At 38.6% G+C, this 17885-nt stretch overlaps 1 protein-coding gene across 1 annotated transcript in view; it reads right to left on the bottom strand.

Annotated features, from left to right (window-relative positions):
• PHKB (phosphorylase kinase regulatory subunit beta) overlaps nt 1-17885 on the bottom strand; it is a 199460-nt gene that overhangs the window by 158519 nt on the left and 23056 nt on the right. The window contains exons 2-4 of the mRNA XM_026652662.2: nt 17519-17608; nt 10509-10647; nt 2798-2897 (exon numbers count right to left, since the gene is read on the bottom strand). Coding sequence (XP_026508447.1) covers nt 2798-2897; nt 10509-10647; nt 17519-17608 — 329 coding nt within the window. The remainder of the gene's footprint in view (nt 1-2797; nt 2898-10508; nt 10648-17518; nt 17609-17885) is intronic.

The raw sequence follows: 17885 nt of genomic DNA on the forward strand, positions 1-17885 counted from the left end.
GGAACGGAATTCATATGCTGGATGACAGCATAATACAATTTACTTAATATGTATTTGTATGTGTGTAGACAGCAGTGAGTATATCAGTATATTACACAGATATTTCAGGTTATAGTTTGCCTTTCCAATCGCAGTAGAAGACAATCAGTGTAATTAGTGAGCCACAAGCAATATTATATACTGATTTCAAGTGCAGTCATTTTTGGCATACATACTCATGCTTTTCCTAATATAAATCTCTCAACTGTAAAAGTACAGTATATATTTTGTAGATAATTCCAATTGGAATTATGTGTCTAATGGCATCTCACACTGCTTCTGCTACTCCATTGCTTGAATAGAGCCCCACACATAGTAACCAAGGTAACAAATGACAGCCAGTATGTACGTAACATTAAATCAATGCTTATTTACTGTTTATTATTCACGTCCCCCTCTGATTCTTTCTCCACAACAAACTCCTGTATGTTAAGGAGAGAAATATGCAGCATTTAAAAACAAAATCTGCTGCTTTAAGTTTTTTATAACTTTAAAAGCAGTTACAGAAAAATCCATCTCTCTTCCATCTTTATCCCCACACCTTCTCATATATGGCCAAACATAGCTCTTTAGAAATTAACACAAAATAGAAGTTACATGAAATAAAAGGGATACACAAATTCCTGTTTTTTTAAAAAAGACTCCATTCATAAAGTTCAAATCTCAATCTCTTGGGGATACCTGCTCATAAGTAATCCTAGATGAAGTCTCTCTCTCTTACAACAGTTTCACATCACCTTGTCAAATCAACCTACACAGAAAGGATGGGTACTTTATTTTAACCTGACAATGTTAATAAGAATTTGACATTGAACAATTTAAAAATAAACTCAAATTTCAGACAGAACATCTTTTAAATAGCATGCCTTACATTTATTTCTCAAAGTTACTTACATTTTAAAAAATGCTTTATAAGGGTCTGTTCAAGTAAGGGACAGTGGACAGGCCCAAGCGGATCCTGATCGAACATGTTCATGATTACCACTGTCCCAATTCCCCCTTGCTCACACTCCTGTTTATTACTTCACCTTCAAAGAAAGCAACAACAGCATGGAAGCCTCCCAACTGCTTCACTCTTTTCTGGGACTTGTAGAGAAGTATGTTGTGCCTTTCATTGCTCAACGGCCCCATATTGGGAAATGAAGGGCTCCCATCCCCCAGCCCTATATAGAGAACTGAAAAGAGGAAAAAAAAAGGTCTCCCTGTCCCCAGGTTTCAGTTGCTACCTGGGGTCTCGGTAGAGGTCCAGGGAGTGAAAGTGTCTCATCACTGTCAGGCTCCTATTGCTCCCTCAGCATTGTAGAGAGTCTAGAGATTGAAAAAAAAAGGGCTCACTAAACTGCATCTCAGTTCCTGTTGCTTCCCACTCTATGCAGGGGCTAGGAAAAGAGGTCATCCCTTTGACCCAGGACACAGAAAAAGCAACAACCCTGCTGTTGTATTACTGATAAATACCTTCCCGCAGATCTCAGAGAACAGAGTGTATGTAAGGTCCCACAAAGCAGTACATGAGAGTAATGTCATTATATGCTAGAGTACAAGACACTAAGAACAACAGGCCATCAAACAAAACAGTGAAATTGACTATGTACTAAGTAATGTCAAATGCCCAAAGTAAACAAAATGGAAAAGAAAGGATTTTTTTCTCTATTCTTTTTCAGTTATACTAATTTTCCAGGTTACTTGGAATAACAGTATATACAAGTTTTCAGACAAATGTTATTTTAAAGTTGACAGAGTCCCTTTAACTCATCCACTCTCTTTGGCTACCTTACCCCTTACATCATACACATGCACACAGACACACACAGAGACAAAACCCCATCACCAGCAGTGTATTATGTGAGAGAACGTAATTACACAAAATTCTGAAATTTCAAGGTATTCCCTAGGAACCTTAACTATGGATGGGGGAAAAAACCCAGTTATAATCCCAGAATATTCAGGGTCTGCTAACAGGGAGATCATGGGATGAGTATGTTGATGGTGCTCCGCTAGTACCTACTTATTACAATGTAAAACTAAGCCACAAAGAGATAGAGAAGTGATGACCAGTATACTCAATGATCTACCTGGTCAATTGACCAAGAAAGTTCCAGCATCACTTCAACAGCAGAGTACCTTGCTCTTAACATCTGAAATTCAGTGGCAAGGAAGTATCACCTAGTGTTGAAAGCTCCTTTTCTCCAGGTTTCTGAGGTCAGGAAAGGAAGGAGCTCCAGATAATCCCACATCCTTCCACAGAAAACCACTAAGTCAATGGCCTGATTTTGAAACGTTCTGAGCACTCTCATTTCCCACTGATTTCTATGGGAGTTGCTGGTATTCAGCCGTTCTGAATATCAGGTCATAAATGCTGAAAACATTACTCATTGTTATGATTGATAAATTAGTAATGAAGCATGCCAGAAGCTTGCTTCGAGTGTTTTTCATAGGACCACTATACTGACTATATCACAAACTATTAACATTTTAGTTAGATGGCTGCCAGTCATAGGCTCAAATTTGAATAGTAATTTTAAAAAGGTAATTTTGAAATATATTCCATGATTTATACACAGGGTGAAGTTTTTCTTACTTTTCACATTTTCACATGGCTAGGCCCAGAAAATCAGACCAGTCCTTTCTTAGCTGGACTGCACTGTAGTATTATGTTGCCTTTTTAATTTTATCTGGATTTGGAAGAGGTTACTGCTTATAGTTAAATTAATCCTTTAGAATTAAGTGAGCGCTTGTGTCTACACTGCAGTGTTTTTACCTTATCAGCCTGGCGCATACAGCAGTAGAGAATTCCTCGCATACATTTTATGGCAGAATGTTCCAGCTCATGTGTCCTTCCCTTGTCATCATCAATGCGCCTAAGTGAGAGAGATAACCCATGAAACAAACTGCAAATGCATTAGGAAAAAAGTTAAAGGTAGTAGTGCTTTTGATAATTAAGTATTTAACTACATAGTTAAACACTATATTATAGCGACACCCATTAATGTTAATACATTTAGAGTCCTGTCAGTTTTTCCATGATACAATCCACATTTTTCAGTTTATGGTATGCCTTAGCAACAAGAATTGTGGGCTACAAATTTGCCTGCAAATTTTTCACTGTAGGATTTTTTTTCCTCTTTCAAAACAAAATAAAATGAAAAGGAAAAATTTTCCAGCTGTTTTACAAGAGCAAAATATATTCTTTTTTGAACTCTTTGGGACACTTAAGTTCTGCAACTTTTCTTTTTAATTTTGCAAAAATGCTTATCATTGATATAATCAAAGTTACATTTTTTGAAGAGTTATAATAGTGCATTTTAATGGTTTGCCAACCAGTTGCTACTTTTGTCAAGAAACCTCTCTCTTAACATGGCTATGCTATGAATTCAAATGGTTTAAACAATTAAATTCAATATATTACAAAAAATTATACAAATAAATTCTTTTTTTTTTTTAAATAAAAATTGATTTAATATTTATCTGCATTACCTTAACCACTTTGCTCATGTATTGCATTTTTTCCCCTGCTCTCTGACTAACATTTTAGCTTTTTTGGTCAAGGATAGTATTATCCTATATTTTATAGAGCTCCAAGTACAATGGGGCTCTGATACAAATATGGAAAGCAGTGCAATCTGTAAGTATTTACATATTTGATGATTAATTACTAAACTTAGTTATCACCATCACTAATTTAACTGTGGCTAGTTTAAAGATTATTGCACTGTATGCAAGTATGAGAGTACTGCCATGGGGAATGAGTCACATTAGTAGCAGTGTATTGTTAGAGAAGTGAGTACTAGGCAGGTGTGCTGTAATTCCGCTTGCCATAGTGACAATCAATAAACACAGTGGTGTCTTTAAGACTCATATCATGGACTGAAAACATATCATTTGGAGGTTTTTTAAATAGTACCATTCCATACCAACGGACAGATACATATACCAAAAGTGAAATACACATCTTCATTTACAAAACTCAAGTGAGGAAAAGGCAAGCAAGCCCCCTCACAAATAAGACCACAGAAATACGCACTGAGTAAATTTCAACTGTTTTAACTTTATAGTTTGCAACGGCCGTTTATTTAAAAACTAAGTATAAGACAGAAATGGGTGAGTGAAGAGCGCTATTAAAGCTCTTAACTCAAGTGCCTTGATTTTTTGGTTTCTTATTTTTCCCAAAACGTTCTAAAGAAATGTAAGTAAACAACATTGTGGAGAACCAAGGACAGTAACATCAATGCAAGAACTGTGCCATCTTCCCCACACTGCAACTGAGTTCTGGCTTATAGCACCTATTTTGACTTAGCCCTGGGCCTCTTGAGAGCAAAGAATGTCCAATCACACTAAACTGGTTGTGCAATTAAAGGACTGGAAGGAACTCTGTTCTCACAGAAGAAATGTAATTGCACTAAGGGAACACAATTTACCACTAGTATTTTTGCCATCTCGCCTTCCTCCAAAGTACAATGGCTTCCTGAGGAAACTACAATGCATTGGTAATCTTTCTGAAAACACCATCCTGGCCACCATGTATTATAAGCTCTTTACACCAATATTCCACACGAATGACTACAAGCTGTCAGGAACAGGATCCCTGATGTAGCCACGGCACACCTGATGGCTGAGCTTTGTGACTTTGTCCTCACCCACAACCATTTCAGATTTGGAAACAACCTATACCTTCAAGTCAGCGGCACTGCTATGGGTACACGCATGGCCCCACAGTATGCCAACATTTTTATGGCTGACTTAGAATGCTTCCTCAGCTCTCGTCCCCTAGTGCCCCTCCTCTACTTGCGCTACATTGATGACATCTTCATCATATGGACCACACAGGAAGGAGGCCCTTGAAGAATTCCACCTGGATTTCAACAATTTTCACCCCACCATCAACCTCACTCCACACAAGAGATCCACTTCCTGGACACTACAGTGCAAATAAGTGATGGTCACCTAAACACCACCCTATATCGGAAACCTACTGACCGCTATACTTACCTACATGCCTCCAGCTTCTATCCAGGATACATCACACGATCCATTGTCTACAGCCGAGCCTTAAGATACAATCGCATTTGCTCCAATCCCTCAGACAGAGACAAACACCTACAAGATCTCTATCAAGCATTCTTAAAACTACAATACCCACCTGGGGAAGTGAGGAAACAGATTGACAGAGCGAGACGAGTATCCAGAAATCACCTACTACAGGACAGGCCCAACAAGGAAAATAACAGAACACCACTGGCCATCACATACAGCCCCCAGCTAAAACCTCTCCAACCCCCCACTCTCACAAGCCTTGGGAGGCAGGCCAATCCTCGCTTACAGACAGCCCCCCAACCTGAAGCAAATACTCACCAGCAACTACACACCACACCACAGAAACACTAACCCAGGAACTAATCCCTATAACAAACCCTGTTGCCATCTTTGTCCCCATATCTACTCTAGTGACACCATCATAGGACCCAGCCACACCAGCAGAGGCTCATTCACTTTCACATCTACTAATGTGATATATGCCATCAGCTGCCAGCAATGCTCCTCTGCCATGTACATTGGCCAAACCAGACAGTCTCTACATAAAAGGATAAATGGACACAAATCCGACATCAGGAATGGTAACATACGAAAGCCAGTAGGAGAACACTTCAGTCTCCCTGGACACTCAATAACAGATTTAAAAGTAGCCATCCTTCAACAAAAAAACTTCAAAAACAGAATTCAAAGAGAAACTGCTGAACTAAAATTCATTTGCAAACTGACCACCATCAATTTGGGCTTGAATAGGGACTGGGAGTGGCTGGCTCACTACAAAAGCAATTTTCCCTCTCTTGCTATTGACACCTCCTCATCAATTATTGGGAGTGGACTACATCCACCCTGACTAAATTGGCCTTCAACATTGGTTCTCCACTTGTAAGGTAACTCCCTTCTCTTCATATGCCAATATATATTTATGCCTGTACCTGTAATTTTCACCCCATGCATCTGAAGAAGTGTTTTTTTACCCATGAAAGCTTATGCCCAAATAAATCTGTTAGTCTTTAAGGTGTCACCGGACTCCTAATTGTTTTGGTGGATACAGACTAACACGGCTACCCCTCTGATACAAATCTTGCTGGAGTGATGTAAAGTCTTTGCTTCCTGAGATCTGGAGACATACAGCATGATATATGGGATTTATTTTGTATTTTGTATCACCCCTTTTCTCACTAGCCTTTGTTTATCTGTCAGCTACTGTAAACATGAGGTATTCAGCACTCCCCTCTCAATCCTTCCTTTCCAATATCTGTTTCTTCCATCCTTCCAAACATTTCTGCTTCATCCACAAAGGGGAGGAATTAAAAGATTAAATGAAAAGGAAGATGTAAGGAATTCCTTCAATACAAATGGATAATAGGGGCAACAACCACGCTTTTCAAATCCTGGCTCCCATTTAATATTTTAATGCTCTCAATTACTACATTTATTGCTAGCCTTTCATAATATGTTTCAAGCATAAGAGTGAAATTAAACATAAAACATTTTAAGGGCAACCATTTCAGCTGCTAATTAAAATAAAATCCTAAGGTAATGCTACGCTGGTCAAGAATATTTTATTTTCATTTGCAGCCACCATGAATAATTAGGGAGTAGTCATAAAAATAGGGATATGCAAAGGTATGTCTGTAACATGAACTGTTATGAAAGGCAAAAAAGTAGTTTTGATGAGTCAAACAATTTTAAATCAATCTTTCAAGTAAAGCCAAAGAGATAGAGATATACAATTTTGACCAATAAATAATAGATTAAGAAAGGGTAAAATCTAACCCACATTTTTTATCTATACAATAGATCATCTGCACTTGAACAAAAATTCTCTATATTATAATGAATTATAATTAGCTCTTCAACTAAAAATATAATTGAATCGTGCTGGCGAAAATGATTATCTCCTTACTGTTTGATGCTGACTGTTAGTAGGGACTAAATTTTTCATTATTCTCATGTCATTCTTCCCTTCTCATAAATACATTACAGTTGAACTAACACGATCTTGCTCAGCACTATCTGTTTGAAAAAGAATGTGGAATACTAAACATGGAGAAGTACTGTTTTAAAAGAGTACCACATTAGCATGAATTGCAGGGAATTTACCCATAAATAATGATGGGAGCAACATGGCTCCCGTTATTCTTCAAATCATACTATAAATTAACTCCAGTTAAAAGTGCTGCTCACTTTCCTAGGCTACTGTTCAAACAAGTTGGGGCTGGGAAGGAAGGGGATAAGGAACAGAAGACCTAAGATTTGGGTAAAATTTGGAAAGGAGTTCATTCAGGCACTGATTATAGCTAGGGCCCTACCAATTTAACGGCTATGAAAAATGCAAGGTGGACTGTGAAATAAGCCCTTCCCTGTGAAATCCGATGTCCCCTTGTTCGTAGGAGCGCCCAGCAAAGGGTTACATAGCAAAAAATTTAGGGGAAAAAAGTTACTGCAATCCATGTGTTGTGAAGACCATTTATATAGGTTAGTGAAACAGGGAGCTCACAAGATACTCTTGATGTTGCTGGTAAGTGAAATTTAAAAAGCTGTTTACATAATGTTATGGGAGTGAAAAAAAGGGTTACAACTTTTTATTATTATGATTGTCACAGGTTTTTGGGCTATACTCCAAACAGAAATTTAGAAATGAAGCTATACTTATAAAAGTTAGGGAACTGGAATTTTACAAAGTTATTCAGCCCGAAACCTCATTTCAAAAAGTCAGGTAAAAGGAGTGACAATAAAAAGATACATCAAAAGTAGACATTTCTGTATAGCTTATTTATTTATTTTATTTTTGACTGAGTCTGCATGAACTGATAGTTTGAAACAGATAACAATCCATCCACCAGGAGACTTGTTGAGGCCTCCAGAACTCTCATAATTTAGGTTTAATCAGCTACATCCAGTGCTGTCTCTAGCACCAGTCTGGCTACTATTAACTGACCCTCTTGAAGAATGGTCTGAAACTGTTCTTTTTGTGTCTCCAGTAAATGTTCTAGAAATGCACTGAGTTTCCATAATTAATAAAATTGTATTTGGCCATGACAGTTTGGTAATTCATGACTCTAAACGGTAATGTCGACGACAAATATGCCATCTTGTCAAGCCCGACCATATGGGTTGACTTGGCATTATGTTGCTTGCTTTGTGCATTAACCACATTCACTATGATGGAGTTGGGTTGCGGATGTTGAAACAAAGTCTGCCTCTTTTGGAGGGATGTAGTATTTTTTTTTTTTATTATTTTTATTTTTGGCTCTGCTGCTGGTGGTGGGATGAAGGTTGGTGTCTGCCAGATGACTTTGGTAGGATCTAGAATCGCCTCATTAATTGGGAGGGCAATTCTGGATGAGGTGTGCAGAATATACACCAACTTGTGATGTGTATCTGCCACCTCCTGTAGGGGAATCTGCAGCCATCCTCTTGGTACGATCCAGAAAAAAATTAAAGTCTACTAAATGCCTTGGGGGGGTGGGGATGCCCCCAGATAGGGCAGGAAACTAACATTTTTACTTTTTTTTTTTTTTTTTTATGACTCCTTTGGTTTTAAGAAAAAAAATATTCATAAACTAATTATTAAGGAGAACAAATAAACAAAAACTGCTACTACTTATGCTAATGACACAGATAAAGAAGGGACGACTGTTCACTGTTCCAGGCCAAAGGCGGTTGAGAAGGAAGTGAGCAGGGTTTGCCCGCCCAGTGCTAAATAGCCTCGAGGCAGACCATGGGGGAGAGAGAGCACATGCACAGGCTCAACGGACACTCCTACCAAAGATCTCCGATTAGAGGCGCAGGGACGCACATACACCTACAGTGGAGCACCCATACGGACATTACTCGAAAAACGAGGTTTTTATTCTCTCATCCACAATCAAAACTAAGTTTCAATTATTGGGTCACATTCTGCCTCTAGTTACAAATATACAACAACAGGCACACAGCGGAAGTGCACAGGTATAACTGAAGGCAAAAATTTGGCCTGCAAAATGTATCAGTGTTGATGTCTGAGAATGAAAGAACCCAGTTTATCTTCCAGATACCAGGCTGAATTAATAAGACTGATAGAAAAAAAAATCAAGTTAAATTGATAAAATCTAATCTGGAGTCAACAAGACAAACGTGGAGCCCTACTACCTAATTTCCTAAACTCACTTTTCAGATTAGAACTGCATTTTAATTTTATCTTCAAAAATGGTAGGGGAAAAGATTCATACTGCAAAAAAATCATGTTTCGCTTCAATGCCGTATCACTTTCAATATATCAACGTTTTCTCTTAAAGGTTCTCTCTGCCCTTTAACCTAACGGCCTGTCTACATTTTAAAAAGTTTTGCCGTTTTAGTAGTGCTGTTATAGTTCAGGTGGCAAAAACTCATTAATGTGACACATTTATACAGGTATATAAAAAGTATTTCTACTGGTAGAGCTCCTTCTGTTTTATGAACCAAAATAAGCTATACTAGTAAAAGGCAAATTTATATTGATATTATTGTGCCTATACTAGAGTTTCAGCAAAACTATGATGGCAAAAATCACACTACTTACTGACATAGTTATGCTAGTAAAAACTGTAGACTAGTCCTAAAAAATAATTTCTTAAACTATGAAAACAGGGCTGCAATAAAAGACATCCTTTTTCATCTAAGCAGATTTACCCTTCACGTATGTCTACACTAGAGTTTCGTATCTCAGGTTAATAGACTGCCAATTACACTAAACCTATAACCACTAACATCTGTAATCCAAAACATATATTTGGGGCGTGTCTAGTTTAGCCCCTATCATGTTGCTGGCAATTACCTGATTTAAGAAACTAATATAAACAAGCCCTAATTTGAGAAGAGGAAAACCAATTCACACTCCACCCTTTAACAAAATTGGTGCTTTATGGTTGGATTACTAAAATACTCTTTGTCCTCTTTCCTATCAAGAATCATTCTGGTTACTTCTCAAATCTCAGTTTGTCTTCTAGACTCAATCTAATTGCTTCCAGCTGCCACCACTCTCAAGACTCTTGCCATCTTTATTTATCATCACATGCTCCACTCATTCAGGAAGTAGTACTTCTTTGAATATTGTTCGCTACCATAAGGATTTTTGGCAACATGCCTTAATCATACTGCCTGAGAATACCGGTGACAGTGAAAATTTAGAAGAGGTGCTTACGTGAAGACAAAACATCTCAAAAGGTTATGCTAAAAATAATAATAATAATAAAAAAAACAGTTTTCTAACTTATGAAAGTCAAGTGACACTGTTTTTAAACTAGCAATATGCACATTTATACCATGCTTCTTATACCTTTTTCATTTCCATAGGTTTACAAAACTATTTTTGATAAAGGATGTCTCTCAGTTAGATGCTTCTATGGTATTCAACACCATAAAATCAAAACATGGGATAATTATTAACAGTCTTTACAATCAGAAGAATAACAATTTACCTGTATGCAACTGCTAATGCCCAAGCACATGCAGCACAGTAAAGACTGTCTTGCACCTTTGCCTTCTGGTTGTCACCAAACGTTTTTGTGGGAAAGAGACCAGTTGTTGGACTTTGATAAAGCAACACCGTTGACTTGACTGCAAAGAAAAACAAATCTTTAAGATTTCAATTTCCTCCAAGCCTAAATTAAGATTAAGGGGAAAAAAAAAAAAAACTTGGGAATAAAGTACAGACAATCTATAAGAGAACTACACAATGGAAATAAAAACTAGAGAAAAAACAAAAACAAACCAGAGATCCAAAAATAAGGTAATCCTCCCCTCCCGCCCCCCAATACATGCCATTTTACCATTCTCTCCTACACGAATATTTCTTCAAAATCAGTATTCAAAGGAAGTTCTATAATTAAAAATTAGTTTATAGCTATATCACAGCCTATTTACATTAGAAGCATCTCAACGCAAACCACTCCAATCGTCTGAATTTGCTTGCATGGGCACTGCATTTTTTAAAATTTAATTTAAATAAAAGTCTACAGTATTTTGATTTGTCCCCCAAAAGATTTCAAGGACAGACAGAGTTTAAAAAATCCTCTTTGCCCAATGGAAACAATTCTGGATTATAAAGGCATTTTTCTTGTATACACACTGATCACTGTGCATTAAGGCTATGTCTACACTTACCATTTAAAGCGCAAAATGTCCCTTTTTTGCACTAAAACCATGGGAGCGTCTACACTTGTTAATGACTTTTTGCGGTGAAACTCAGAAGATTCACCGCAAAAAGAAAACCACTTTCACGAGAGGCATACAGTTTTTCCGCTGTTCTTTTTGCACTGTTGTGAAAGTGAAGACACATTCTACCTCTGTAAACACTTTTTGGCCTCCGGAGAATAACCCACAGTTCCAAAAGTGACCACTCTGGCCAGCATCTCCACTGCTCTGACACCAGGTAAACGGACATCTACCCCTCCCCCTGTAAGCCACTGGAAGTTTGACACTCCCCTTCCCTTTGCTTGTAGATGTGGCGGGGAAAGCAGCCAGACAGCAGGGGTTTTTAAAAAATGCCACGAAAGAAACAAGGAAATAATGGGGCTGCTGGGACATGAAGCAGTGCATCAGGGGGCACTGAGCATGGACTCAGAATGCCTTCCGCTCACCCCCCCCTTCCCACAAGACTTATCAAGAGAGCTGCATTGTGGGATAGCTGCCCTACAGCGCTGCTCTCATCAGCAATGGAAGTCCTGCTAGTGTAAGCACTCACTGACGCCTGAGGAATTAAGTGAGTACACAAACCAGTGCTTTTCTTTCACCGGTTCCCTATCACTGGTGAAACTTACAGCGCAAAAACTTTGCAAGTACACTGGCAAGTTTCTGCACCACAAGTTATACCACTTTTATTAAAACGCTGGAATTAAACTGCTGTTGCGTATACACACTGTTCCTTGTGACACTGGAGCGCATACATATTAGCCGCTCTTACAATGGCAAAGACAGCAGTGCATTGTGGTAGCTATCCCACTGTGCAACTGGCTGCAGGGTACTTTGGTAAGGGTTTGCAATGCCTCATGGGGCAGGCACAGCATCACATGATGCAGGTTTTCCAATCCCATTGTTCCATGAGCATCCTACTACATTGCCAGCTGCTTTTCAACTGGAGTGTCGGGGTGGGTGGGGGGGTGGGGGGTGGGGGGAGAGGAAGAGTGTGTGTGTGTGTGTGTGTGTGTGTGTGTGCGCGCGCATGGAGATGGGGAGATAGTGTGTTTTGGGGGACAGAGTGTGTCAGCATGCTGTCTTGTAAATTCAGACAGTGGGAGGGGGAGGGGAAACCCCAACATCAGCCCCCCGCTTCTCTCCCTGGGCGCTCTGAACAGCAATCTCTCTGTCACACACACACACACACACACACACACCTCTGTCTCTGTGTTCAACAGCATGAGCATTCCACATTAATGGTTTGGTTTGTCTCTCGGAGCAGATCAGCACAGCATGGAACAGCTGTCAGAAACAGTGATTTAAAAGGGGAGGGACGAATGTCTCCAGGGCAGCTGAGTTCAAAACAATGAGTAGAGTGGTCACTTGAGGCATTATGGGACAGCTCCAGAGGCCAATTACAGCGCAGAAACCAATGAAGTGTCTACACTGGCAATAGAGTGCTGGAGCCTCTATGCAAATAGCCTTACGACTCTCGTGGAGGTGGGTTTTTTTCAGCGCTGCAACTGAGGAGTTTCTGCACACAAAGTGCCTTGGCAGTGTGTTCAAGTCTGCAGTTTGAGCGCAAAAAGCTGTTTTACTGTGCAGAAACTTGCCAGTGTTGACAAGCCCTAACAGTGCTCAGTAACTACCATACAAGAAGGAGCCCAGAAATCAGCTACAGCAACACATCTTAGTAAGTAAAAGGAAAATTTCTACGTCTCACAGTTATAAGTGTGAAGTGTAAAACTTTAGCTTCTTGCAAAAAAAACAAAAAAAAACCTACCACATTTGAAGCTACAAAAGTCACTAAATAAAAAGTGTTTCATTTAGGGCTCTTAAGAGATTTAAAAAATTCATTGCGCTGTTAAACAATAATAGAATACCATTTATTTAAATATTTTTGGCTGTTTTCTACATTTTCAAATATATTGATTTCAATTACAGCACACAATACAAAATGTACAGTGCTCACTTTATATTTATTTTTATTACAAATATTTGCACTGTAAAAACAAAAGGAATAGTATTTTTCAATTCACCCAATACAAGTATTGTAGTGCAATCTCTTTAACATGAAAGTTGAACTTACGAATATAGAATTATGTGCAAAAAAATAACTGCAGTCAAAAATAAAACAATGTAAAACTTTAAAGCGTGTAAGTCCACTCAGTCCTACTTCTTGTTCAGCCAATAATTCAGACAAACAAGTCTATTTACATTTGCAGGAGATAAAGCTGCCCGCTTCTTGTTTACAATATCACCTGAAAGTGAGAACAGGCGTTTGTATGACACTCTTATAGTTGGCACCGCAAGATATTTAAGTGCCAGATGCGCTAAAGATTTATATATCCCTTTATGCTTTAACCACCATTCAAGAGGACACGTGTCCAGGCAGATGATGGGTTCTGCTCAATAACGATCCAAAGCAGTGCACACCGACATGTTCATTTTCATCATCTGAATCAGATGCCACCAGCAGAAGGTTGATTTTCTTTTTTGGTGGTTCGGGTTCTGTAGTTTCTTCATCAGAGTGTTGCTCTTTTAAGACTTCTGAAAGCATGCTCCACACCTCCTCCCTCTCAGATGTTTGAAGACACTTCAGATTCTTAAATCTTGGGTCGAATGCTGTCGCTATCTTTAGAAATCTCACATTGGTACCTTCTTTGCCTTTGTGAAATCTGCAGTGAAAGTGTTCTTAAAATGAACATATGCTGGGTCATCATCTGAGACTCCTATAACATGAAATATATGGCAGAACATGGGTAAAATAGAGCAGGAGACATACAGTTCTCCCCCAATGAGTTCAGTCACAAATTTAGTTAACACATTTTTTTAACGAGTGCCATCAGCATGGAAGCACGTCCTCTGGCACGGTGGCCGAAGCATGAAGGAGCATATGAATGTTTACCATATCTGGCACATAAATACTTTGGATTGCTGGCTACAAAAGTGCCATGCGAAAGCTTGTTCTTACTTTCAGGTGACCTTGTTAATAAGAAGCTGGCAGCATTATCTCCTGTAAATATAAACACACTTGTTTTTAGCTGAACAAGTAGGACTGAGTGGTCTTGTGGGCCCCTGAAGTTGTACATTGTTTTGTTTTTGAGTACAGAAGTAGCCAGCACGTCCCTGTGGCCCCGTGGGGAGGGGTATCTCCCCCTGTGTCTCCAGTGCTTGCGAGCACGGGCAGCGTGCGGAGGCCCCTGTCCTCCGCAGGGGACACAGGGATGGGCCGGCCACTTCTGGGAGCAGAGCGGGGCAGGCAGGGAGCCTGCCTTAGCCCCTCTCTGCTACCAACTGGGAGCCACCCAAGGTAAACGCCTCCAGGCCGGAGTCCACACCCCGCACCTCCTCCTGCACCCCAACCCTACCCCAAACTCCCTCCCAGAGCCCATACCCCTCCCCCCTCCTATACCCCAACCCCCTGCCCCAGCCCTGAGCCCCCTCTCCCACCCAAACTCCCTCCCAGCCTGTTTTAGCACTTCAACAACCTCTAGTTCCAGGTACTTAGTCAGAATTTGTTTAGTTCAGTCAAATGACTTGCTTTAAAACTTTGGCAGAACACATGTATTGTTTAATATTATTTTATTTTAATTATTTTAATAGATTATAGTAAAATTAGGCCTCAACCTACATTATTAAATTGGAAATTGACAATCAGTTTAGTTTTAAAAATAAACTTGTATTTAAATAATTTAAATTAGAAAATTCATTTTTTAAATTAAAAAAAAAATATTTTTGCCCACTGTGGTGATATGGTGTACAAATTCTTTTGTATCCTATCCCATGCTGCCCTGAGAAGAGGGTCCCAAAAAAACAGAGTGGTGTGAATGTAGGTTCAGCCTCAGAAGGGGTTTCAGATTGGAATTTCAGAGTTTGTGGGAGTGCCTCCCTGAGTTGAGGAAAAGGGTAGGAAGTACTAATAATTTTAGTTGCATCTTAGTGGCAGCTGCCCTGTTTACACAGTTTGCTTTAGTGTTTTAAGTCTTGAGTTGCACAAAGAGAAATGGCTAGGGACTTTGGCAGTTTTATTTTGGCCATAGAAAATCTATAAAAAAAACCAAAACAAAACCTGAATCCTCAAGAGGGTTTCCTATGCATAACTTTAAACTCTTATTGAGTTTCTGTTAAGCTTTGTGCAAGGTCCTTAAATGTTGGTTGACAGTTTTTTCTTTCTTTCAAACTTTTCCACCCCCCATTTAAAGATTATAACCTTTCATAATGGCCCATCATTTTCACCATCGCTTAGTACATAGTTTGAACTTTCATTCAGTCCAAAAGAACACTAATTACCACCAAGGAAAATTAACAAAAGTGATATGATGCTTATAGGCTGATTCAATTTAAAATAAAAATAATAAACATAGTTTTTAAAAATAAACAAACAGCAAACACTTTAGAGGCAACTAATAAGAAATAACCTATCCTAACGTAGATGGTTTAAATTTTATATTAACCAGGACTACGGCTGTGACTTCTGCTAGTAAGTACTAATTTCACCCCCCAAAAAATCAGAAGTTATTTTTAAATGAAATCTTAAGGTATTTGCAAGTTTTGCTGCCAATTTTTACACTGTTGGCTCAGAGCAAGAGAATAAAATAAGACACAAAAATGAACTCAGAATGCATGAGTGATCTAGTTTTAATTGTTTATTTTAGCATAACTTCAACCCAAACTTTGAAACTCCTATAGTAGAAATATTTGTTCTTTTTATAGAATATTGGACAGCATCTGAGAAATATGACATTGTGTGTTTTATGGTACTTACATATTTCTGTGACAGTCTGTATCCCAATATTCATCATTTTTAGAAGACTATGATAAATGTTGTGTAAAGTATGCCTTGTGAAGTATCATTTGAAAACTCATAATTTGCTGATCATTATTGTCCTGGTAAAATGTGTGTGGCAACATTGTATGTAGTTATAAAATTCTACTGTATGACATTGCTGAGACATGTTCCAAGTTTAGAAAAGCAGGGACAAACCAGTTCCTCAGAGACAAAAGACAGTGAGAAATCTACATTTTGGTAAAGAAACAGCTGGAGGTTCCCATTCCCCACAGATGTGCTGTCTCCTGAACCTCAATTGGAGATGATTTTCAAAGAAAAAGAGGACTATAAGGAAGGGAACAAACGCCCCAAAAGATCTCTCCCTTCATCTCTGTGCACAGCACCGCAAGGAGAAAGGAAGCATCACTGGATTGGGGAGGGATCTTGGCAGAAAGGAATTCAGCCAGTAAGACTGCTAAAATATGTGGTCAGAGACACTTTTGCTTTGAAATCGCTTAGCTTGTTAAGTTAGTTGCGTTTTACCTTTTATTTCTTTGTAACCAATTCTGACTTTTATGCCTCGTTACTTGTAATCACTTAATCTTTCTGTAGCTAATAAACTTGTTTTATTTAAACCAGTGTGCTCGGACTGAAGTGTTTGGGAAACTCCATTTGAGATAACAGGATTTGTGCTTATTACTTTCTATTTATAAAATAATGGACTTTAGAGGGCTGGGCAGTACAAAATGCACATTTCTGGGGGAAAGTCTGGGACTGGGAATTTGATCGTGTTGCTTTGCAATGTAATTCAAGGGTAGCTGGCCAAAGCACTCATACAGTAAAGCTGGGAGTAATATACATGCTGGAGGCTGTGTGTGAGCAGGCCAGGAGTGGTTGCTCTCCTAGCAAAGTAGTGTAAAAGGCACCCAGGTTGGAGAACTGAGAGGACACAGCTGTTCAACAGTCCAGATTATACCCTGGGTAATGTCATAATTTTTATGTACTGACTCATTACATAAGTAACAGGATCTGCACTGACAGAAGTTACAGATATATACTGGCCCCTTCATTAGGCTAAAAGACTAGCCTGTGAGCTATCAACGCAGTGAGATGATTCTTAACTTAATATGCATAATAACAGAATCCAGCTCCCTCTCTCATAGCTGCAATGGTTCTGTAAGACTAACATGAGTAAATACGAAACATTTATTTCTATCTCTATGTTCAAACAGATACACCTATGGAGCCATTCTGCTGAATAAGAAGTTGCTCTTTACGTAGTCATTTTTTAGAGTAGAGCCAATAAAAATCAGCATGACCTATTCAATATGCCAATTGATCAGCAGCAGGTTGATTTGAAAAAATCAAGAGAAAGATCATGAGTTTTCAAATAGTATACAGGACATTCAAACTAATTCACTATACAATTTTTTTTCAGCTGTCATTTATACAGATAAGAATTTTATGGCAGTTGAAGAATTTTAACAAGTTACATTGCAAACATTTTTGACTACTACAAAGAGTGCCCCTTACTTTACTTACCAATTCTGTAATAATGATCCAATTTATCCCACAGACTCTCTCCCTCTGGCCTTGGAAGGTTAATGCTTTTAAGTGGTTCATAAACAGAGCCTAAAGAAAGAAATCACAAAAACTTATTTAAAAATACAGTAATCAACATCAAAATTATTTCCATAAATTATCATAGGAATATTGTTTAAAAATGCTCTTAAATATTTATGCAAGAAAAAGCATGTTAAGACACAAACATAAAACACTTTGTTCAGTTTCAATTCACTTACAAAATGTAATTTTACTTCTTCTGTAAACCAGTTGATTTTACATGATTGTCCAATACTAAACCCACTAGTGTCAGGCTCACAGGCTGTAACCACAGTCAAGCTCTCAC

This window comes from Terrapene carolina, unplaced genomic scaffold, assembly GCF_002925995.2.
Source record: "Terrapene carolina triunguis isolate 2854851 unplaced genomic scaffold, T_m_triunguis-2.0 Scaffold130, whole genome shotgun sequence".
Classification (NCBI taxonomy): domain Eukaryota; kingdom Metazoa; phylum Chordata; order Testudines; family Emydidae; genus Terrapene; species Terrapene triunguis.